The sequence below is a fragment of the Lithobates pipiens genome, unplaced genomic scaffold (genome assembly GCF_037356315.1).
Source record: "Lithobates pipiens isolate NorthernLeopardFrog02 unplaced genomic scaffold, aLitPip1_a1.2 Scaffold_13, whole genome shotgun sequence".
In the NCBI taxonomy this organism is placed as follows: Eukaryota; Metazoa; Chordata; class Amphibia; order Anura; family Ranidae; genus Lithobates; species Lithobates pipiens.
Genome location: NW_027507718.1, coordinates 198,194,820 through 198,220,244, shown reverse-complemented (window position 1 = coordinate 198,220,244; position 25,425 = coordinate 198,194,820). Strand labels below are relative to the sequence as shown.

The window sequence follows — 25,425 nt, the reverse complement described above, 5'->3', positions numbered from 1 at the left end:
AGCTGGGTGGCCAATCAAAGAGAAAACAAAACGAAGATTAGAAAAGTTAAAGTAAAATAAAGAAGTGTATCTCAAAAGGGTGGTGTGTACATCATAAACTGAGTGTTATAAAGACACAAACCCTCAGGCATATAGATATACCCAAAGAGTTAAACATTTGCATCCCAAGGCATAGAATTCAAAGCCAGGGAGTTAATGCAGGCATATAGAAAGGGACATAGACAGTAGCCTAGGTCCAAAGGGTTGAAACACCGGCAGAGAGATACGTGAACGTTTGCAAATGAAAAAAAGACCGATCGAATAAATGTTGAAGAATATAACAGTAAGCTTACCGAAAAGTACAGAGTCTGAACGATCAAGCGTCACCCTTGGCTGCAACCCGCAACGGAATGACGATATTACGAAGGCTTTTTATATGCCCCGCCATCAAGCCGGCGTCTGACGTAGTCGGCCTGATGCGGACAAAAGGAGCGCTGTTGCGCATGCTCACCAATGGGACGAGACTGAATAAGCCTACAAATCCCATAATGCCTCAGGCATGTGGGCGGAGGAAAGAGGGGAACGATCGATGCCTTCGTAGAAGGCGAAGGCATAAACGAACGCGGCCATCAATCTGACCGCCCGGTCAGGCGTAGAGGCAAAAAACGATGGAAAAGAGGGTCGGAACAGAATGGCAGAAGAAATAGCCAATCCTTCCGACCAATGTAAGGGGAGCGTCGCAGCGCTGAAAAGGGGCAATGGCACACAAGGCGCCTGTGCCCCCGGGTGTCCGTGCGAACAGCACTGATGGGGAAACCGTAGAGGTGGACCATTCGGGTGGGAAATCATAAAAGGGAAGGACAAAAAATATTTCTCTAAAAGCTGCACATAACAGAACATAGTAATATCGTAAACATATAAACATATACATGATGTATTTTTATACTCAAAACAAATCAATACAGACAAATTTCAAATAATACAATAAAACAATGAAAAAAAAAAAAAAAAAAAAAAAAAAAAGGGGGGGAGGGGGGGAAAGGGGAAGGAGGGGAGGGGGAAATGGGAACCCAACCAGGTTCCCTCTCAGAGGAGCGGTCAGCAAGATTGAAAGGCCAAAAAAGGTTTCTATATCATAAAAAAGGTTTAAAGCTTAGGTTTTCATTGAAGCCAGGTGGAATTGTGGCCCTTAGGTTGAAAATCCATTCAGCTTCATGTTGAAGTAAGATATTATCCACACTGCCCCCTCTCACATCAAGGGGGATATGTTCAAGTGCGGAAAAGGTGATAAATTTGGGATTGAAGGCATGGAAGAGGCCAACATGTCGACTGATGGCCGTCTCCATTTTCTTCTTGATAATGGGTTTGATATGGTCCTTGATTCGAATACAAAATTGTCGCTTTGTTTTACCTACATAAAACCCGCCACAAAGGCAACGGGCAAGATATATAACGCCCTGTGTTTGGCATGTGACTCGATGTTTAATGGAGTGCCATTTGCCATTTGGCAGTTTAAGTTTGGTATGTGAATTGACATAACAACAAACGTCACAATGGCCACAAGGAAAAGTGCCATTGGTTACTTTTCTAGTGTCCAACTTTGGTTGTTCAAAGTGACTATGCACTAATTTATCTTTGAGAGAGGGAACTCTTTTAAAGGTAACTTCGGGAAAGTTTTTAATATATTTCTTGGTAGTAGGGTCAGCTAGAAGGAGTGGCCAAAACTTGTGTAAAATTTCCTTGAACTTACGATGCTGATTGGAATAGCGAGTAATAATTCTAACTGAATCATTTGTATTGGGACGTCGGGTTGAGAAAATAAGTGAAGTTCTAGTTTTAGGTTTTACACGGTTATAGGCTCGTTTCAAGCATTTATGACTGTATCCTCTTTTTCTCAATCTTTGGTAAAGGTCATCAGCTGCTATATTAAAATCTGAATTTTTGCTACAATTTCGCTTTAAACGCAAATATTGGCTATAGGGAATACTGTTAATCAAAGAAATTGGGTGAAAGCTAGTAGCGTGTAAAACCGTGTTACCAGCAGATGGTTTCCTAAATAAGAGAGAGTTGAGTCTACCTTCACTGTCCAACGAGATAGTTATGTCTAAAAAGTTAACTATTGACTGACTATGTTGCATAGTAAATTTCAAATTGAAATTGTTAATGGAAATCAATTGAAAGAAAGTTTTTAGTTCTGTTTCCGTACCTGCCCAAAAAAAAAGAACATCGTCGATATAACGAAACCATAAAATAATTTTATCCAAAAACGGTGACAAATCTTCTCTAGAGAGAGTTTCCTTTTCCCACCCCCCCAGGTACAGGTTTGCATACGATGGGGCACATTTAGTCCCCATCGCAACTCCCTGTACCTGGAGGTAGTGGGTGGAGTCAAAAACAAAGACATTATGCTTAAGAATATATTCAAGGAGGTCCACAACAAAAGAACTATATTGTGAGAAAGAGGAACCTCTTTCAGAAAGAAACCTGCGTACAACTTCAACTCCCTTGTCATGGGGAATTGTGTTGTAGAGGCTTTCGATATCCAGGGCAACCAGCCATGAGTTGGGAGGGAGAGACAGTCCCTCAATCATTCTTAACAAATCGATGGTGTCTTTAACATATGAAGATAGAGAGATGACGTGTGGACTTAGATAGCTGTCAACTAATGCGCTCGCATTTTCAGTTAAACAGGAACATCCTGAAATGATAGGACGTCCTGGAGGATTTGTTTGAGACTTATGAATTTTCGGTAGTGCGTAAAAAGTTGGAATCTTTGGATCCTTGATGTTTAGGAATTTCCATGTGTTGAGGTCAATGACCCCTTGTTGATATGCCTTAAAAATGAGATTCAAATAGATATTTCGATAATTTAGAATGACAGTTTTAGAAATAGGACGATACCAATTTCTATTGGACAGTATATTTCGACACATGGAAGTGTATTGTGCAACTTCCATGATCACCAAATTTCCGCCCTTGTCTGCGGGCTTAATAATTAAATTTGTATTTTTTTGTAAGGATTTAATAGCTGCTCTGTGTTGTAACGAAAGATTGTTAGATAAGGGTGAATGAAACGACAATTTCTCAATCTCTATAGTTGTTTGCTGTATAAACGCCCAAATGTTTGGGTTTGCATTGAGTAGAGGAAATGCTCTAGATTTGCATTTAAAGGATGGAGGGGGGGGGAAGGAAACACCTGGGACTGACAGACTCGGAGTAGAAATTACTTCCGAGTCGTCGTCATCAGTGTTTCCCTCCTCCCATAATTCCATCAAATTTTTGATGGCATAATGTTCGGTCATATTTTCATAAGACCGGACATCGTCATTACTATCAAAGTCTGGAGTAACAGGCTTATCAAAGATAACTCGATATAACAGTCTACGGGAAAAAAGATGTAAATCCTTAATAAGTTGAAATTTGGTTGTATTTGAATCAGGACAAAAGGTTAGTCCTAATTTCAAGACTTCCAATTCAGGTTCGGATAATCTCTGTGATGATAAATTTATTATTGACAACTCATTTGTAGATGAATCAAGGTTACCTTGTACATAAATGTCAATTCCCCCTCCCCTCCTTCCCCTTTCCCCCCCTCCCCCCCTTTTTTTTTTTTTTTTTTTCATTGTTTTATTGTATTATTTGAAATTTGTCTGTATTGATTTGTTTTGAGTATAAAAATACATCATGTATATGTTTATATGTTTACGATATTACTATGTTCTGTTATGTGCAGCTTTTAGAGAAATATTTTTTGTCCTTCCCTTTTATGATTTCCCACCCGAATGGTCCACCTCTACGGTTTCCCCATCAGTGCTGTTCGCACGGACACCCGGGGGCACAGGCGCCTTGTGTGCCATTGCCCCTTTTCAGCGCTGCGACGCTCCCCTTACATTGGTCGGAAGGATTGGCTATTTCTTCTGCCATTCTGTTCCGACCCTCTTTTTCCATCGTTTTTTGCCTCTACGCCTGACCGGGCGGTCAGATTGATGGCCGCGTTCGTTTATGCCTTCGCCTTCTACGAAGGCATCGATCGTTCCCCTCTTTCCTCCGCCCACATGCCTGAGGCATTATGGGATTTGTAGGCTTATTCAGTCTCGTCCCATTGGTGAGCATGCGCAACAGCGCTCCTTTTGTCCGCATCAGGCCGACTACGTCAGACGCCGGCTTGATGGCGGGGCATATAAAAAGCCTTCGTAATATCGTCATTCCGTTGCGGGTTGCAGCCAAGGGTGACGCTTGATCGTTCAGACTCTGTACTTTTCGGTAAGCTTACTGTTATATTCTTCAACATTTATTCGATCGGTCTTTTTTTCATTTGCAAACGTTCACGTATCTCTCTGCCGGTGTTTCAACCCTTTGGACCTAGGCTACTGTCTATGTCCCTTTCTATATGCCTGCATTAACTCCCTGGCTTTGAATTCTATGCCTTGGGATGCGAATGTTTAACTCTTTGGGTATATCTATATGCCTGAGGGTTTGTGTCTTTATAACACTCAGTTTATGATGTACACACCACCCTTTTGAGATACACTTCTTTATTTTACTTTAACTTTTCTAATCTTCGTTTTGTTTTCTCTTTGATTGGCCACCCAGCTGGTATTTCTATGCAGGTGTGTCTCCCTGAGTGCTCAAAAAGACTTTTTTTCAAAATGCGAGCGTCCCCACTGCTTACAATTATCCAACCTACGTAAGTAATACATTTGAAACTAAAATATATCCTTGTATTATTTTTTCTCAATTTTTATACTTTAGAGGGTCCTTCACCCCCAAAAGGTTGTTTTATTTTAGCAACCTTGAAATTAAGTTAGGTATTCAAAGAACTTTAAATCATCCCAAAATTTCAAATTTGTTTTTTTTTTTTTTTTTACTATATATCCCTTTTTTTTTTTTTTTTATCAGTTTTCTTGGGTTGGCTTTTTAGCCCCCTGCGATTCAGCACTGCTGCGGTTAACCCCCGAGGTGGACAATCCCACTACTTTACCACCAACGTAGTGGTTGAAGGTGGGTTTGATGTGTGTGTGTCTGTTGTTTCCCCTCCCCCTTTCCCCTCCCCCTCTATTTCTGCACTTACGAATGTTGTGACATACTTTATTATTATTTTGTACTTTGTATTTTCGGTCTAGATCTTGTTCAAACTTTCACACATCCCCTGAAGAAGCAATCTAATGCGAAACATGTCGGGACTATGTGTGCTTGACGAGAACAACCACTGTATTGCATTATTCTGAATCTTTTAAGCATATATTGCTACTGATTTTAAGCTCAAACTTAATAAATTTTTGTACTACTAACTTTGTACTTTAATTAATTGTATTTTGTTAATTAGCACCGCAAAAATCCCTAATTTCCCTTCCTGTCCTTTGATTCATGTTTCAAACTTTCAGGGATGAGGTGCCATCTTTGTTAGGTGTTGCTTGAGGTTGAACCATCAAAATTGTACTACTTCAATGTTCGACCTCTCTATGTGACCAGGCTGGGTAAAAGTCCTACACATGTGGTATCGCCATACTCGGGAGGAGTAGCAGAATGTGTTTTGGGGTGTAATTTTTTCTATATACATGCTATGTATTAGAAATATCTTATAAAATGACAACTTTGTGTAAAAAACAATGCGTTTTCATTTTTTTCCACATTTTCCAAAAACGTCTGGAAAAAAATGAACCATTCAAAAGACTCATTATGACTCACAGATTATACATTGGTGTGTTTGCTTTTCAAAATGGGGTTATTTTATGGGAAATTCCATTGTTCTGGTACTCCAGGACCTTCAAAAGTGTAATAGGTGGTTGAGAAATGAAATGCGTCATTTTTACTCGTAGAACGTCTGAAGGTACTACTTCAATGTTGGTGCTATGTGGCCAGGCTGTGTAAAAGGGGTGTAATTTTTTGTATGCATATGCTGTGTATGAGAAATAACCTGATAATATAACAATTTTGTAAACAAAAATAATAATAAAAAAAAATCTTCATTTTGCAAAGAATTGTGGGAAAAAATTACAACTTAAAAAAACTCACCATGCTACTTACTTAATACCTTGGAATGTCTACTTTCTTAAAAGGGGTCATTTGGGGGGTATTTGTACTTTTATGACTTGTTAGTGTCTCAAGAAATGAGATACACCTGATGTACTGAAGGCCTGATCAGATGTGATCAATTTTCAGTGATTGGCACCATAGTTTGTAGACTCTATAACTTTCACAAAGACCAAATAATATACACTAATGTGGGTTATTTTTACCAAAGATATGTAGCAGTATAAATTTTGGCCAAAATTTATGAAGAAAAATTACTAATTAGCAAAAATGTATAACAGAAACAAAGAAAAGGGCATTTTTTTCACAAAATTTACGTTTTATTTTATTTAAAGGCACAAAAAATAAAAAACCCACTAGTGATTAAATACCAATAAAAGAAAGCTCTATTTGTGTGGAAAAAAGGACGCAAGTTTCATATGGGTACAGTGTTGCATGACTGAGTAATTGTCATTCAAACTGTGAGAGCGCTGAAAGCTGAAAATTGGTCTGGTCAGGAAGGGGGTGTAAGTGCACTGTATTGAGGTGGTTAATTGATTGCTGCTGTATAGGGATCAAGTTTGATAGGAATGGAAGCTCTCCCTGAAAAAGAATTTGGGATAATTGACGATTTAACTCCTTGCTCCATATGAAAAAATGTCTCCATGCCATTGCTGGAGGAAACTCTGGGTTACCAAACAGGAGTGTCATTATTCCCACTTTTGGGGAGAGTCCCAGTTGGGTTTGCATTTTATCCCAGATACGCAATAAATGTGCTGTAAGAAAAGGCATGGAGGAAAGTGGGCCCCGGGCAGAAATATCTAGCCAGGGAATCACCTGGAGATCAAAGGGGGCAATTAACTGTTCTATGTATACCCATTGTTTAAGATGCGAATGATGGAACCAGTTTACTAGTCTAGCTAATACCGCTGCAACATGGTAGTAGTATAGGTCAGGTACCCCTACACCCCCTTTTGCTTTAGGGAGAGATAAAATTCTCCTTTGCAATATAGGTCTATTGCTTCCCCAGATAAACCTTGTAAAAGCAGATTGTAGCGTATTGAAAAAGGAACGGGGAACCACTATAGGTATAGTTTGAAAAAGAAAGAGAAAGCGTGGAACTATGTCTATTTTTAAAGAGACACAGGTATAGAATGGCATTTCTGTGCAAATTTGTTGTGCCATATCCTATAAAAACTACAAAAAAGAAGAAAATCCCTATTGGTGGACTTTAGAGGCACGTACAACCATATAATAGAGTACAAAACTGTACTTTTAGTTATACAAAATATATATATATATACATAATCACAAAAAGAATGAGAACGGTATAGCACAAAACAATTAAAAATAAGAAAACAATGTCTATAATGCAGAGTTGAGCACCCATACACAATGAGGTGAACCCAAACACTCGTTACCCTACGTGTTTTAGAGAAATTGAACACTCCTTCATCAAGTGTAAGTGTGGAGTATATGAAACATAATTCTAGTAAAAAACACAAATGACAGGATATTAGGAAAAGAGGCGGACATATAAGTAATGCAGATTAATTAAAAAAAAAAAAATGTTCCCAGTACTTACATAGCAAAATATACAAATGTGGACATGCGATGTCTTATGAATTAAAAACAATTAGGTAGAATAATCAGGTGGTATGGCCTTCCAGTGTGTTGGGCTTCACATATGTAACTCGGTAACTGATGAATTGCAATAATTAAAAAAGATGTTAACAAGATGAGGGGGCCCTGTAGGAACCACCCCTCCCCTAATCCGATAAACAGGAGAGTGGCACTGGAAGGAGGCAGGAGATACACAGAGGCAAAAAAGGCAGGAGACCCTGAAAAAGGAAAGAGAGAAGAGAAAAATAGAAGTGTGGAATTGGAAATGAATAAAAAATATAGGTATCTTAATAGCGTATCGCGTATATAAAAATGTATAAATAATATGAGCAAAAAAGATATATCTGCAGAAGGGACCCTCAATGGAAAGAGCAGGCAGAAAGGAAAAGCCAAATTTCCAAATCAAATGGTAACTGTAGAGGTATGCGTATTGTATTATAATTAGAAATGTTTTGAAAAAAAAAAGAAGAGTATAATGAATAAATAAATAATTAAGCAAATAGATACTTGCAAAGTAGGGCCCTTAATGCAATAAGCAGGCAGCTAGAGAAAACCCAGTCTCCAAGATGGGGTAATTTAGTAAATCTAAAAGAGTAAATATGCAATATCAATAGGCGTGGGACCCAGCAGAAAGCCAGCGCAGCAAAAGTGGTAAAAAGTGAAGGACTGAAAAAGATTACATAGTTACATAGTTACATAGTTACATAGTTAGTCAGGTTGAAAAAAGACACAAGTCCATCCAGTTCAACTACAAAAAAAATAAAAAATAATAATAATAATATCATACAATCCCATATACCCAATTCTATACCCACAGTTGATCCAGAGGAAGGCAAAAAACCCCAGCAGAGCATGATCCAATTTGCTAAAGCAGGGGAAAAAATTCCTTCCTGATCCCCGAGAGGCAATCGGATTTTCCCCAGATCAACTTTACCTATAAATGTTAGTACCCAGTTATGTACACTTAGGAAATAATCCAGGCCCTTCTTAAAGCAATCCACTGAGCTGGCCAGAACCGCCTCTGCAGGCAGTCTATTCCACATTTTCACAGCTCTTACTATGAAGAAACCTTTCCGTATTTGGAGATGAAATCTCTTTTCCTCTAGACCTAAAGAGTACCCCCTTGTCTTCTTTGTTGACTGTAAAGTGAATAACTCGACACCAAGTTCACTATATGGACCCCTTATATATTTGTACATGCTGATCTCCGCTTATCAAGAGTGAATAAATTCAGTTCCTCTAATCTTTCCTCATAGCTGAGTTCCTCCATGCCTCTTATCAGTTTGGTTGCCCTTCTCTGCACTTTCTCCAGTTCCCCAATATTCTTTTTGAGAACTGGTGCCCAAAACTGAACTGCATATTCCAGATGAGGTCTTACTTATGATTTGAACAGGGGCAAAATTATATCTCTCTCTCTGGAGTCCATACTTCTCTTAATACAGGAAAGGACTTTGCTCGCTTTGGAAACCGCAGCTTGGCATTGCATGCTATTATTGAGCTTATGATCTACCAAAACCCCCAAATCCTTCTCCACTATGGATTCCCCCAGTTGTACCCCCCCTAGCATGTATGATGCATGCATATTCTTAGCCCCCAAGTGCATAACTTTACATTTCTCAACATTAAACCTCATCTGCCACATAGTCGCCCAATTAGACAGAGCATTGAGGTTGGCTTGTAAATTGGAGACATCCTGTAAGGGTGTTATTCCACTGCATAGCTTGGTGTCATCTGCAAAGGCGGAAATGTTACTTTTGATCCCAGACCGAATATCATTTATAAAGATATTAAAAAGTAATTGTCCCAGCACTGATCCTTGGGATACACCACTGGTAACCTTAGACCATTCAGAGTAAGAATCATTAACCACTACTCTCTGAATTCTGTCTTTTAGCCAGTTTTCTATCCATTTACACCTTGGAGAGAAAACATGGAAAAGCCACCAGAACGTCCATTCAGCATCCCACAGCAATCAGCCATGGAATGCTGGCGAACATTTCATCTGGAGCTTAAAAGCAAGCGTCTCTCCAATCAGCTGGTGCACAGCTGATTGCGGCAGCTGATGGAGAGGGAGGAGAGACTGGGTCCCAAGCCGGCACGCCCCCTGAGCAATGTGAGCATGGCCCCGTCCACAGCGCGCATGCGGACCAACACGTGCCGGAGCAGGGCCCCGCCCACTCCACCCACCGACACACCAAGCTTCCCCAGCGGACATGCGCTCTCTGCTGGGGAAGCTTGGTGTGTCGTTGGGTGGAGTCGCAAGATGGGGGGCAGCCGGTGTGAGATATGCCGGCTGCTATCTCCATAAATCCCGCCATGGGAGAAAAAAAATTCCCTAGCGGCTTTGTTTGCCGGGCAATCTCTCCGCCTCAGCCGAGGCCAAAAGAAGGGGGACATGGTACAGAGCGAGAGAAAAAAATAATGAAGATAAAAGGAATGAAAAATGGTAAATAAAAATTAAATGAAAAATAATAGAAAATGAAAATAAAAATTAAATTAATTAAATCAAATCAAATTAAACTAAATTGAATTAAATGAAATCAAATTAAACTAAATTAAATTAAATTAAATTAATGAAATCAAATTAAATTAAATCAAATTAAATTGAATCAAATTAAACTAAATTAAATTAAATTTAATCAAATTCAACTAAATTAAACTAAATTAAATTAAATTAAATACATTGAATCAAATGAAATAAAACCAAACAAAAAAAACAAGATGCATGAAGATAGCAGTATATATGAAGGTGTTTGAAAGGAAAAGAGACTTGAAAACCATCAAAGAAAAAATCATTCGTGTTTTGTATTTTATTATTTTTTGTAATATAATACTAGGTATAAAGGTTGCTGAGGAGCGGTGATGTAAAGACCTTGCCAATGCCGTTGTCCATACTGGTAGTTGAGAGAGGGTGAGCTACCGTGCTCCGACCCCCTGGCCGGAGAAGGAGGGATAGAAGCGAAGTACCCAATAACCACTGCTTGACCTGGATAACAACTGCTCCCAAGACTTGTGTATAAAAGTATAGCGCTAATAATGTGTCTAAATTCACCAATGCATCACAGGAAATAACTCTGGATGCGACATGTGTTTTAGATAATATAACACTCTAATTTATAGTCGCAAAGATTTCACGTAAGCAATAATACCCAATGAAAGAAATACAAAAAATTGTGAGTAAAAGTAAACAGTGATATCAAACAATAAAAGGAATCACATGGACTCTGAAATGTAAGACAGAGAAGGAACTATAAAAATAGCACTAGGATATAAATTCTTACAGGTAGAACACCCGTCTTTGAAAAGACATATGTAAAAATACTGACACTAATGGTGTCAATAAGGAAAATACCATGAATTGCGTATAATATATAAAAGTAATAAACAACAAAAATGTATCAATGGCTTATAAAGTCCGTAGCAAATGCAGTTCATAAAGGTAAGTATAAAAATGTTGTTACTTTATCCAGATCTCTGCATAGCTTCTTAATTCTAAAATGGAGCCAGCATTCTGGAGGATACCTTCATGCAATAAAACAAGAATAGGGTACTCTTACCAACAATGGTGGACTCACAAACCGTTGGTTGTGAGTCAAGCAGACTTGTAACACCAAAAAACAGATGTAGACGGTTAAATCCGCATCGATGGAGTGTTCCCCCTGGAGACAGGACTCAAGCAGCTCTCTTCAGTAGATGCTAGACTCTCATCTCTCCGACGGGACCACTAAACACCTCAACAGACCTCCCAGTATCAATATCAATTTTCTGCAATATGGGAAGGAAGAAAAAAGGGCCTCCACATAGTGTAAATCCAACCAATGAATGAGAATTTATTGACAAAATGTATCTTCCAGGGGGGCGTGGCCTGGAGCGGCATGAGATAGGACGCATGTGAGCTGAGCTCCGCCGGCCATACATCCTGAATACCTATCCTGAGACACAGATCACCTTTTTTTCCTCCGTTTTAACCACACCGCTGACCGGACAACCGTGGGGCACATGTCGCCGACGAAGCGGAACAGTGCAGCGGCCGCCAAACTGTCACAATACCGGCATGAAGGACCAGGCCCCGCAGACCAAGATGGCGCCGCCATGCAGGGGGAGGAGGACGCGCGGAGCGCAGATACGAACAGGCTCCTCGATGCCATTACGGCCTGCCAGGAAGCGGTAACGAACTGCCAGACTAACCTCACAGCCAGGATTGAGGAGGTAAAGGTAGATATATCGCTGGTTCGGCAAGACTTTCAGAAGTTTAGGGAGAGGGTCACTGAAGCTGAAACCCGCCTGAGTAATGTAGAGGACTCCCTCCCCCCCCTTCAGATCTCCTCAGAGGCCATGCAGCACCAAGTACATCAAATCCTTCAGAAGCAGGATGACATTGAGAACAGAATTCGCAGATGTAACCTGCGTTTCATAGGCCTGCCAGAGGGGTGGAGGGCAGAGACCCCCCAACTTATTTGGAAAAGTTACTTGTGGACACCTATGGCAGGGACTCATTCTCCCCCATGTTTGCAGTGGAACGCGCACATAGGTTGTCAGGCAAGCCTCCCCCCCCCCCGGGGGCGCCCCCCCGTACTTTTATTGCCAAATTCCTGAATTTTAGGGACAGAGACACCCTTCTACGGCTTAGCAGGGAAAAGGGGAATATTCCTATTGAAAACAAAACCGTGGCAGTTTTCCCTGATTTCTCCTCTGAAGTTCAGAAAAAACGCAAAAGTTTTATGGAAGTGAAGAGACGCCTGCGCATCAAGAATATAAAGTATGCCATGTTATTTCCTGCTCGTCTGCGTGTGGAAGGCACGGACCGGGCCCACTTCTTTGAGGATCCTGAAACAGTGCTGTCGTGGCTTGAGCGTCGGGATGCGGACAGATGAGTATATGTGCAAAGATGACAATGCCCTTTTTTTTTCCACTTACACACTTCCTACTGTACCAGTTTCCCTGGATTGGGGCCGTGTTTATACACCTTTTCACTGACCATGCCATGGCCTGTCAGTTCTTCCTACTAGGCACACTACTTTCAGACCTAAACTGTTGTGCTGTTGACTGTCTCCGTTTTGCTTCATGTGACTTAACATTCTCATTGGAATACACATATGGCTGGAGCGGGCCTGTTGTGACGGGGCACCTGTCCGCCTGGACCCACTTTGCACCGGATCATACTCCTACCTGAGAGACTGTGGACAGGTTCCCCTACCCCGTCTGTGCTGGAACTCCTTACTCTGGCCTGGTGTCTTCTGCAAACAGGCATTGGCCAAGTGTTATCTCACTGTGCGCTACAGCTACCCTCACCTATGTGCCTATGTTGAAACTTTATCTTTGGTTGTTTGACTACTTATTATGGAAATGTATGCCCCCTTTTTTTCCCTTTTTTTTTCTTTCTCTTTTTCTTTTTTCTTTTTTTGTGTGTCCTCCTGGCCGGCGGAGGGGACCAAATAACCAACAAGCTCACTCTGATCTGTGAGCGCAGTCCTATAGTGTCACATAATACAGCGAAGTTTCGCCCGAAGTTTCACTATGTTCCTCTCGGATTGGAACAACCGGCATAACATGTTGCTTTTTTCTTCTCCTGTCTATATGGGTGATTCCCAGTCGCGGGGTTGTTCCTGTCCGAGTTGGACATTGTTTATGCCCTGTTGGCGGTTTGGGGTCAATGCCCGCACTAATTGGGGTCAGTGCAAGGCGGGGAGGGGGGGTGTATGGTTTTTCTGGGGTACACAGGTTTTTGTTGTTTTTCTTCTTGAGTTTTCTTATTACTGTTTTCTATGGTACAATGTATGTCTGGTTGGAGGGGTGGGGCCTCCCTTTATTCGGGGTGGGCAGGCAGTGGCTGCTCTGTTTTTGTGGGTTGATCTGTCTCCTGGAGTCTCACCATTGATTGATAAACACCCATGGCCACACTGAAATTCCTTACCTGGAACGTGAGGGGATTGGGGGACCCTATTAAGCGGTCAGCAGTTTTTGGGCAGCTCAAAAAAATGAAGGCAGACGTGGTGGCCTTAGTGGAAACACATGCTGAGGGTCCTATGCTCAGGGCGCTTTGGCGTCCTTGGATAGGCTGGGGGTATCACTCAGTTCATACTACCCATTCCAGGGGTGTCTCCCTCCTGATAGCTAAACACACACATTTTGAACTCCAGGATTCGGTCATCGACCCCTTGGGTAGATTTGTATTTCTTAAGGCCAAACTGCATGGTGATATGTTTCTTATAATGGCTTTTTATGTGCCCCCACCATTCCAGTTTGGAGTGCTGTCTGAGGGATTTAACTATATGGCCCTTCATCCCGCTGCCTCCGTGGTGTGGCTGGGGGACTTTAATAATGTGTTAGACAGGTCCCTAGATAGGATGGCGTGCCCCACTCGGGCTACCCCGGGCCCCTCCCTGACCAGGTTTGCCAGACTTCTCCGCGATTTCCACTTGATGGACTCATGGCGCACTAGGCATCCAACTCAACGCGTTTTCACATGTTTCTCTGCTACTCATCACTCTATGTCCCGTATAGATCTCATACTCTTCTCCGCTTCTCTCCTCCCTAGACTTGATGACGTGGGCCTATACCCCAGATCGCTCTCTGACCACTGTCCCTACTGGATGACGCTCTCCCTATGGCACACTCATCCCCTAACGTCTTGGCGCCTTAATCCTTTTTGGTTAACTCTCCTCCCTGACGATGGGGACCTTGAATCGGGGTGGCGGGCTTTTTTTGAGACTAACGAGGGTTCGGCCAGACCGTATGTAGTTTGGGAAGCTTTTAAACTTCATGCTAGAATGACCTTACAGACCCAAATTAACCGGGTAAAGCGAGCTTCTGCTGCTAAGGTAGCTGAGGCGACACATACTCTACAGACGCTGGAACAGGATTTTGTACGCGACCCCTCGGCAGAAAAGGCAGATAGTATTAGACTTTGTTCCAGAACACTTGACCTATTGCTTTATGAAAAGTCCAAACAGAAATTGTTCTTTCTCAGACAGAGGTCGTTTGAGCATGGTGAGCGAGCGGGGAAACTATTGGCTTATCTAGTTCATGGTGAAGAGAGACCTCCTGTGGTGATCTCCCTCCGCTCGCCGCAGGGTGTACTTGAGACGGATCCAATACGGGTCACGCAGATGTTTCGTGACTTCTTCACCTCTCTGTACACCTCTACTGCCTCGGCTAACCCCTCCCTGATGGAATCTTTTCTAAATGGATTGCAGTTTCCCCAATTGACCGAGGCGCAGGTCTCTGAGCTGGAGGCACCCCTGACTCGGGATGAAATAGTCTCAGCAATTGCTACATTCCCACCATCCAAGGCCCCGGGCTCAGATGGCTTGCCGATAGAATTTTATTCTACTTTCATAGACTTACTAGGCTTCTAGCAATTTACGAGTCCATATTTCAGAACGCCGAACTCCCACCATCCATTACAGAAGCGACTATTGTGTTAATCCCTAAACCTGGAAAGGACCCGCACCTCCCGGAATCTTATCGCCCTATCTCCCTCTTGCAGGTTGATGTTAAGATACTTGCTAAGATTCTTGCCATCCGGCTCAATAACGTAATCCTCTCGCTGATCCATATGGATCAAGCGGGATTCATGCCCGGTAGAAACACGTCGTTTAACCTCCGTAGATTGTTTATTAATCTCCAGACTCCCCATGATGACCCTGGTTCCAGGATAATAGTCGCCTTGGACACCGCCAAGGCTTTTGATTCTGTTGAGTGGAGATACCTATGGAATTGCCTGGCTCGGTTTGGTATAGGGCCTAAGTTTATTAGGTGGATCCAACTACTTTATCAAAACCCGGTGGCCAAGGTTTTGGCGAATGGCTGGCCCTCGGAGCGGTTTTCTCTGTCTAGAGGGACTAGGCAGGGGTGTCCTCTGTCGCCCTTGCTGTATGCTTTGGCGGCAGAGCCACTCGCTATCGCAATTCGTGAACACGTAGGCATTGTGGGTTTGGGTAGGGGTGGAATAGTGGAGAAGATTAGCACTTATGCGGATGATACCCTATTGTACCTGAATGATTCGACTCAATCACTCCCCCCTTGCTTTGACACTGATAGAAGACTTCGGTAAGTTTTCCGGTCTTAAAATTAACTGGGACAAGTCACAGATTTTGCCCCTGGACAGTTTCCCGCCCCCTAGGGACAGTGCTCTGCTCCCTTTGCAGAGGGTAGACACGGTTAAATATCTTGGCGTCCTGACTTCCAGATCCCCGTCTGACTACATTAAACTTAATATAACTCCTTTGATTTACCTGATTAAACAAAAAACGCAGCTTTGGGCGCGCCTTCCCCTGGGGGTTATGGGGCGTACAAATCTGATCAAGATGATTCTCCTTCCTAAAATTTTATATGTGCTTTGGCACTTCCCCGTCTACCTGGTTCTTAAACATTTTAAGGTGATAGAGGCCCTCTTAAAACCCTTTGTGTGGGGTAACAGTAGACACAAACTAGCATGGCAAAAATTATATCTACCCACTGACCTAGCAGGATTGGCAATGCCGGACTTTAATGTCTATTATATAGCTTCTCAGTTGTCGCAAATGTTCCATGTTGATAAAACGGATAAAGACAGGTTTTTGCGCTTTTTGTGCCCGTCCTGGATCGGGCCTACCTTAGACCCGATGGTGGCGATAGTTGGGGGGCCGGAGAGGGGAGGAGGGAGGGAGTCTGCCACATCTCTTCTTTACCATTACAGGAGGGTGTGGCGCATTGCCTCTCTTAAGCTGAGCCTCCCACCCCTGCATGAGTACACCCCCATTTGGTATAATTGGTGCCTCCCAGAATTCAGACGGATTGTGGATAGCGGATCATGGTGCGGGAAGGGCATATTTTACATGTCTCACATACTTACTAATGGCAAGCTGAAATCCTTCTCCGCTTTACAGGCGGAATATGGGCTCCCGAACCACTTTTATTATAGATATCTGCAGATTCAGCACGCCTACCGTGCCCAATTCCCTACAGGTGACCCATCTGTACCCCCCAATCCACTGATGGCGGCAGTTAAAAACCCAGATCCCAAAAAATTAATTTCACAGTTTTATGCTATGTTATCACTCCCTTCCATGACTGTAGCTGCCTTCTCTCTTAAAAATAGGTGGGTGGGGGAACTGGGGCCTATTACTGATGATGAATGGAGTGATGCGCTGGATACCTGTAAATTAGCATCGCCCAGACTCTCTGACCGGTTAACTCAAATTTTTATTACGCACAAAGCGTATCTCACGCCGCTCACGGTCTCCAGGTACAGGCGCGAGTGCCCTGGCACCTGCCCTATGTGTGCAAGTGCGTCTGGTACCTTTTTTCATCTTCTCTGGGAGTGTCCTAGGATTCAGGCGTACTGGTCCCAGGTGGTGAGGTTTCTACATGATACGATGGGTTCCCCAGCCGTACTTCAGCCAAAGCTGTGCCTGTTGGGTATTTTCCCGGACACGGCTTTGAACAAATACACTAAAATATTTTTACATGAAACCCTATTTTCTGCTCGAAAAATGATTGCTAGAGTCTGGATGAGACCTGACCCTCCAACGATTTCCCAATGGCTTGGTGACATCAACGGTGTCTTGCCTTTTAAGAAGCTTATATACCTGCACAGGGGATGCCCTTTCAAATATGAGAAGATCTGGGACAGGTGGTTTAAAAACCCTGCTACATGTATAACTTAATCTGCCCCCTGCGGAGCACTGTTAGCTACTGCAGATAGGATTTAGTAGGAGAGCTGGGTATGGGCGAATGGGGACGGGAAGGGGAGGGGTGGGTGGATTTCTAGGGGAGATGATCTGAATCCGGTAACCATTTTATACCATGTACTGACTTGTAGACCTATGTGAAACGTGTACATTCATTGTATGTGACGATTGCATCTGTGAATATCATGTGATTTGATGGAGACCGTATTGGTCCTTTTTTTTTGTATGTACCATACCTTGTTTATTTTTTCAATAAAAAGAACTCATGTTTAAAAAAAAAAAATGTATCTTCCAACATTCCAAGATGTGGTAAAATAGCATTCAATTGAACAAATAAAATGGATAGCGCAGTTTAAACCAATGGCACGACTAGCATATCTACTGACGCGTTTCGTCTTCATAGACTTCTGCTGGGGGTATATGCCAGTGTGCAATGATGAAATATTAACCACAAACTGAGTGAAAATGAGTGAAAATGACATACAACTGGGTGAGGAACATAACCTGCAAGAGAAACGTGAGCAGACTGCGACAGGAATTTGCTGTGTAAAGGAATGTATAACGAGAAATGTGAGTAGCGTGACCTGGCAAAACATGAACAGCATGAGAACTGAGGCTGCAAGAAAAACACCAACTGCATAAGAAAGGCAGATTGCAAGAGAACATGAGAAACATGAGAAAGGAGAGTAACATGGGTAAACATGAGAACCATTTAAAAAATACGAGAGAAACACAAGAAAAAATGAGAGAAACATGAGAAGTAACATGGGAAACCGTGAGTAACATGAGAAAATGAGAGAAACATGAGAAAACGAGAGAAACATGGTAAACGTGATAAACATGGGAAACGTGAGAAACATGGGAAAACATGAGTTGGCATGAAAACAAAAAAATTCCATGAGAAACATAACTTAACATGAGAACGTAACTTAGCATGAGAAACCTGAGTTTGTATGCAATGAGAGCAGCATAAGAACAGATAAGGAGATTTGCCACCAAACAAGTCAATTAAAAATGATCACCTCAATTTGTTAAACCCATAGACGTGATGGGTAACCTGCAGTGGCAGAACATAGACAACCTAGTTGTGTAAAAACGAGTCAGAGAACATAAACAGACAGCCATCCCATGAAACTATAACACCCCTTGGTACCTGATAAGTATGAGGATGTGGGTGCAGAAATTACAAGATCAACAGCGCATGCACGTGAACCTAATGACAACACCACCCTAATGTATGGAATAAGCGAGCAAGAGCAACCTGCAGCACCAAGACAGGAAATTGGAAACGAACACTCAGGGCTAAGGTACCCACAGAATGTGGTGGGTAGTAGTAAAGGTTTAATGGTGCACGTGTGAGATATGGAATACAGGTGAGAAGATTGTGGGACCACAATCAATTAAATGGAAAGAACATGGAAAGATGTAAGCAACATAGAAAAAATGTGGGCAACATGTTAAAGACGCAGTTAATGTGGAAAGATGTGAGAAACATGGGAAAACGTGGGTTGGCATGAAAAAAAAATGCAGGAGAGCCGTAAATTGCATGAGAATCTGTAAATTGCATGAGAACTGTAAATTGCATGAGAACCTGTAAATTGCATGAGAACCGTAAATTGCATGAGAACCTGTAAATTGCATGAGAACCGTAAATTGCATGAGAACCTGTAAATTGCATGAGCACGTAAATTGCATGAGAACGTAAATTGCATTAGAAAGAAAATTGCCAAAAGAATATGTAAAGTAATAGGAGCAGTTTTATTTTTTGTAAAAACAATTTAAAATATCTAAATAATTAATAAAGTGATTGTTAAAAAGAAAAAAGAAAAAGAGAAGGAAAGACCGCTATGATGTTAGAACGAGATGGGACAAAATTGAACTGCAAAGTTGAAAATGTCTCTCGGAAACATTTCCCTGAAGTGGTAAAAAAAAAAAAAAGTAAATTGCATGAGAACGTAAATAGCATTAGAAAGTAAATTGCATGAGAACGTAAATAGCATAAGCCGTAAATTGCATGAGCACGTTAATTGCATGAGAATGTGAATTTGCATGAGAACGTAAATTGCAAGTGAACGTAATAGCATAAAAACGTAAATTGCAGGCCAAGGATATCATATATGTATCGTACTCGGGAGAGTGAGTAGAATCTGAATGAATATGCAATAACATACATTAGTTGGACTGGCCCTTTAATTATCTTTCAGCCGTGGTATTTGACGAGTACTTACAGACCCAAATTCTCACAAAGCTCTGTGTCAGTAGCAGAGGGATCACATAAATCATTCCGGTTTAAACAGCAGAGACAGTGTAAATGGGCATTAAATGATAAGCTCTCTGGAAGGAACTTTGCAGCACTGGATATCCTAATGGAAAAGGTATCACTGCTAGGTCTCAGGGAATCTCCCATTCATGGGCAACCATAAATCAATGTCTCCTTGACACAGGTGTTGCCCTTTCATCCCTGCACGCATGCTTGTACCCAAGACGCCCCCCCTTAGTCACCTTGCCCCCTGCGAACAGGCTGACCCCCCCGAGCCTGGGCCAGTACCTGAGCGGGAAGGGGGGCATCTGATGCAGGTCCTCCGTAGACGCCACCCATCCACACCTACCAGAACCGCGACCACCGGGAGAGAACCGGCGAGATCCTTGCTGCTGACCGCGCTGCTCCCCTGTACCCGAGAACCGGAAGTGACGACGTGACCTGCCCTAACCCGGAAATGACGCGTCGGCTCACACAAGAGCCTACAACCACAAGGGGAAGAGGCAGAGGAGGGCAGGCTTTATGCAGCCTGACTCCTCCAACAAACACAGGCTGACCTGTGGTCAGCCTTACACATATTAATAATTACTACTAGTCAACCAACATTAGAATTCTTCTATAGCCTATGGGCGGAGCATTTGACCATAAATGTCCGCTCGTGGCGACTGCTTCATCGAATCTTCATGTCAAATCTTTTCTCTCTATGTCGATTAATCTTGGACTAATAGAGTTAGGTTAGGCACATTCAACCTTTTTTGCTATTGTCTCTATAATGTTGAATCTTTTCTCTCTATGTAGAATAATTTTGAACTAATAGAGCTAAGGTTAGGCACATTCGACCACAGGTTCAATGGACACAGATTGCTATTGTCAGCGTCGTGTTGTTGCAACGAAAACAAAAATAAAGCATTTTTTTATGTCGGATCTTTCGGTTTTCAGATTCTGCACATTATCGTTTGTTAAAACAATAACGAAAATACCCGAAATTCGGATGAAGTGAGCTCATATTTTTAACTGTGATGGGACACAAGTTGGTGGCTTATGGAGAACATCAGATTCACAGACGTGTGTTGGTTTTAAGGACTTTGTTCACATTTATTCCATGCATTTTGAGCCTTTGTCACACGATGTGTTATCACTAGGAGGTGTCACACATCACTTGTCATTTAATCATTGTAAAAATGTTGGTATGTTAATATTACCATGGTAGGCAATACATATCAGTTATTGAGTGGCTTTTTTTTGGAATAGGGCATATTACCACTGTTGTAATGATATCATGTATCTGAAGTGTAGTCGTTTTTAGCACTGTTCACACTACTATTAATTTATTAATAGTAGTGTAGAGGGGTAGCGCTTCACTATATTTATCCTTCACAATGAAGGAACTGTTGCTTGGTGGATGGTGGCCTTTATACTGTTTGGGAGAGAACCAAGTAAAGTCTGCGGTGCCTACGAGGGTAGCATTACACAGTTGTAGTGAGATAGCTTAAATGTAGATAGCCTGGCAGTTAATAACTTGATCCATATTTGCAGTTTATCTCCAGCAGAATACAGTACATGTGTTGAATGGTGGCTAAAGCATGAAGAAGAAGGCTCATGCCACGTACACACGACCAGACTTTCCGGCAGACTAGGTCAGACGGAATCAGTCTGTTGGACAATCCGATCATGTGTGGGCTAATGCGATTGTTTTTCACATAGAAAATCAAAAGGACCTATAAATACAATATGTTTCAAATCTGTCCGACGAACTCAGTCCTATCGGGAAAACCGTTCATCTGTATGCTGGTCCGACGGACCAAATACGACGCAAGGGAAGCTATTGCCTACTGACTTTTGAACTTCCTTTTTTAGTCCCGTCTTACATCATCATGTTCAAAACGAACGGACTTTCGAATGGACTTAGTCCATTCGTGTGTGGGCAAGTCCGTTCGTTCGGAAGGTCTATCGGAACTCCGCCGAAAGTCTGTTGGGAAGACTGTCGGACCTAGTCTGCCAGAAAGTCCGGTCATGTGTATGTGGCATGAGACTAACTACATAGAGCATCCTCTAGCTACAGAGTGAGATAGGGACAACCTTTTTAAAGGCAAATAGATAATGCATGTGTAATATGATATTTCCCTTTTAAATGTGTAAAACAAATTATTTATTTTACTTATTGTCTTATTGTCTTGGCACAGGACACCACCTACAGCAGATTTGCAGATGAGCTTACAGAGTACAAAACAAAAAATATACTGGCTACACCAATTATGAATGGCAAAGATGTTGTTGCTGTTATTATGGCAGTCAACAAGACCGATGGATCTTTCTTTACGAAATATGACGAAAATGTAAGTATTAAAGTTCATACTGAAAATTGTTGGATCTTTTATGTGAAATTAAATTACATTTTGTGTTTTTCCCCACAACAGTTAGGTCACCCATGCACTCAACCAACGACTTTGTTTCAAATGTCTAAAATGATGCTAAAAAAAAAAAAAAAAGGTGCACAGAAAATAAGTTTAATCATCTGTTGGGCTGATAAAGGTTTGCTGAATTTGAAAAATGATTTGGCAAGAGAAAAAATCTCCAAAAGTTTTATCATATGTTCAGCAGGGAGTGGATGTCAACAGCAGTGCTGCCACTGACACTGCCTTCTGCTGGATAAGGGTGAGCGAATATACCCAGCTTCGGATCACAAACAGTTCCATTAATCTTGCTCGAAGTTCAAATTTTGAAAACTTTGTGGTGAACTCAGTTAATATGAAGAACAAACCTTGTTATTCTATGATGACGATTTGTAGGGTTAATAAGCAATCTATTGTCGAACAAAAGTGGTGGGACAGAAGAGCAGGGTGGTACATTGGTGGGGCAGATGAGAAAGGGGGTACATTGGTGGGCCAGATGAGCAGGGGTTTATAGTGGTGGGGCAGATGAGCAGGGGTTACAGTGGTGGGGCAGATGAGAAAATAGGTTATAGTGATGGGGTAGATAAGTTCAGTGTTAGGACAGAAGAGCGGATGGTGCAGTGGTGGGACAGAAGAGCAGGGTGGTGCGTTGGTGGGGCAGATGAGAAAGGGGGTACAATGGTGGGGCAGATGAGAAAGGGGGTACATTGGTGGGGCAGATGAGAAAGGGGGTACATTGGTGGGGCAGATGAGCAGGGAGTTACAGTGGTGGGGCAGATGAGCAGGGGGTTATAGTGGTGGGGCAGATGAGCAAGGGTTACAGTGGTGGGTCAGATGAGCAGGGGGTTACAGTGGTGGGACAGATAAGCAGGGGATTATAGTGGTGGGGCAGATGAGCAGGGAGTTACAGTGATGGGGCAGATGAGCAGGGGGTTACAGTGATGGGGCAGATGAGCATGGGGTTACAGTGGTGGGGCAGATGAGCATGGGGGTACGGCAGTGGAGCAGATGTGCAGGGAGGTACAGTGGTGGGGCAAATGGGAAAGGGGGAACATTGGTGAGGCAGATGAGCAGGGGGTTACAGTGGTGGGACAGAAGAGCAGGGTGGTACATTGGTGGGACAGATGAGAAAGGGGGCTACAGTGATGGGGCAGATGAGCATGGGGTTACAGTGATGGGGCAGGTAAGCAGGGGGTATGGCGGTGGAGCAGATGTGCAGGGAGGTACAGTGGTGGGGCAGATGGGAAAGGGGGAACATTGGTGGGGCAGATAAGCAGGGGGTTACAGTGGTGGGACAGAAGAGCAGGGTGGTACAGTGGTGGGACAGGAAAGCAAGAGAGTGCAGTGGTGGGACAGATGAGAAAGGGGATACATTGGTGGGGCAGATGAGAAAGGGGGTACGATGGTGGGGCAGATGAGAAAGGGGGTACATTGGTGAGGCAGATGAGCAGGGGGTTACAGTGGTGGGGCAGATGAGCAGGGGGTTATTGTGGTGGGGCAGATGAGCACGGGTTACAGTGGTGGGGCAGATGAGCTGGGGGTTGCAGTGATGGGGCAGATGAGCATGGGGTTACAGTGGTGGGGCAGATGAGCAGGGGGCTACAGTGGTAGGGTAGATGAGCAGGGGATTACAGTGGTGGGGCAGATGAGCAGGGGGTTATAGTGGTGGGGCAGCTGAGCAAGGGTTACAGTGGTGGGTCAGATGAGCAGGGGGTTACAGTGGTGGGACAGATGAGCAGGGCATTATAGTGGTGGGGCAGATGAGCAGGGAGTTACAGTGATGGGGCAGATGAGCAGGGGGTTACAGTGATGGGGCAGATGATCATGGGGTTACAGTGGTGGGGCAGATGAGCAGGGGGTTACAGTGATGGGGCAGATGAGCAGCGGGTTACAGTGATGGGGCAGATGAGCATGGGTTTGCAGGTGTGGGTCAGATGAGCAGGGGGTATGGCGGTGGAGCAGATGAGCAGGGAGGTACAGTGGTGGGGCAGATAGGAAAGGGGGAACATTGGTGGGGCTGATGAGCAGGGGTTACAGTGGTGGGACAGAAAAGCAGGGTGGTACAGTGGTGGGACAGAAAAGCAGGATGGTGCAGTGGTAGGACAGAAGAGCAGGGTGGTACATTGGTGGAACAGATGAGAAAGGGAGTACATTGGTGGGGCAGATGAGAAAGGGGGTACAATGGTAGGGCAGATGAGAAAGGGGGTACATTGATGGGGCAGATGAGCCGGGGGTTATAGTGGTGGGGCAGATGAGCAGGGGTTACAGTGGTGGGGCAGGTGAGCAGGGGGTTACAGTGGTGGGGCAGATGAGCAGGGAGTTATAGTGGTGGGGCAGATGAGCAGGGCGTTACAGTGGTGGGGCAGATGAGCAGCGGTTATAGTGGTGGGGCAGATGAGCAGGGGGTTATAGTGGTGGAGCAGATGTGCAGGGTGATACAGTGGTGGGGCAGATGTGCAGGGTGATAAAGTGGTGAGGCATATGAGCTGGGGGTTACAGTGGTGGGGCATATGAGCAGGGGGTACAGTGGTGAAGCAGATTAGAAGGAGAGACAGTGATCTGAGGTCTGAGCAGGAATTGGGGCTGATCTGAGACGTGAGAGTGCAGGATGGTAATTTCTCACTACTAAAGTAGTTTACAGCATTTACTTTATAAAAAATCCTTTTCGTGATTGAGTGTGTGAAGTTGACATTTTTTGTTATAAAATCGGCACATTTGAAATGTTTTCAATTTCTTTGAAAACATTTTTCGGCACACTGTGCTCAAAAGGTTGCCTACCCCTGCTGTAGTTGCTTCCACTTACTAAAGGAACAAGAACAAGATCAATTTCATCTATTAACCACTTTCCGCCTGGGCTATAGCTGAAAGACCGCTACAGCACGGGCCTCCAATGCCAGGAAGGCGTCAATAGACGTCCTCCCTTGATCTCACTGTTCGCGTGCCCCCTGCGGCACATGGGTGGCTCACTCTGTGATTGTCAAGTCCTTTGGACTCAGCTGATCACAGAGCAGGGTAAAAGGGCAATCACAGCGCACACGTGATCAGCTGTTAGCCAGTGCCAGTTGTTAGCTTTTTTTCTCCTCATGATCAGCATGAGGAGAATAACTTCTGTGGAGCACAGGGCAGAGATGGCGTTGCCTATGTCAATGCGTTTCACACATGTGACCATGCGCTTTGTCAGGACGTATGACATAAATTATCTTGGTCTTTTTAAAGAGACATATGCTCAATCAGCATCAATTATGTCAAATTTTCATCTTGTGGTGACAGGTCACATTGCAGAATCAGTGCCTATCAGTGCCCATAAGTGCAGCCTATCAGTTCCCATCAGTGCACATCAGTGATGGAGAAAAATTACCTGTTTCCTAAATTTTGTTTGGGTACAGTGTTGTATGACTGCGCAATTATCATTCAAAACGCGACAGCGCTGAAAGCTGAAAATTGGCATGGGCAGAAAGGGGGTATATAGTATCTCACAAAAATG

The 25,425-nt window shown here is 43.2% G+C and overlaps 1 protein-coding gene across 1 annotated transcript in view; it reads left to right on the top strand.

Moving 5' to 3' along the window:
- Positions 1 to 25,425, top strand: part of LOC143974566 (rod cGMP-specific 3',5'-cyclic phosphodiesterase subunit beta-like) — a 137,631-nt gene that overhangs the window by 12,818 nt on the left and 99,388 nt on the right. Inside the window, exon 2 of the mRNA XM_077476096.1 lies at positions 21,732 to 21,884. Within this exon, the coding sequence (XP_077332222.1) occupies positions 21,732 to 21,884 (153 nt within the window). The remainder of the gene's footprint in view (positions 1 to 21,731; positions 21,885 to 25,425) is intronic.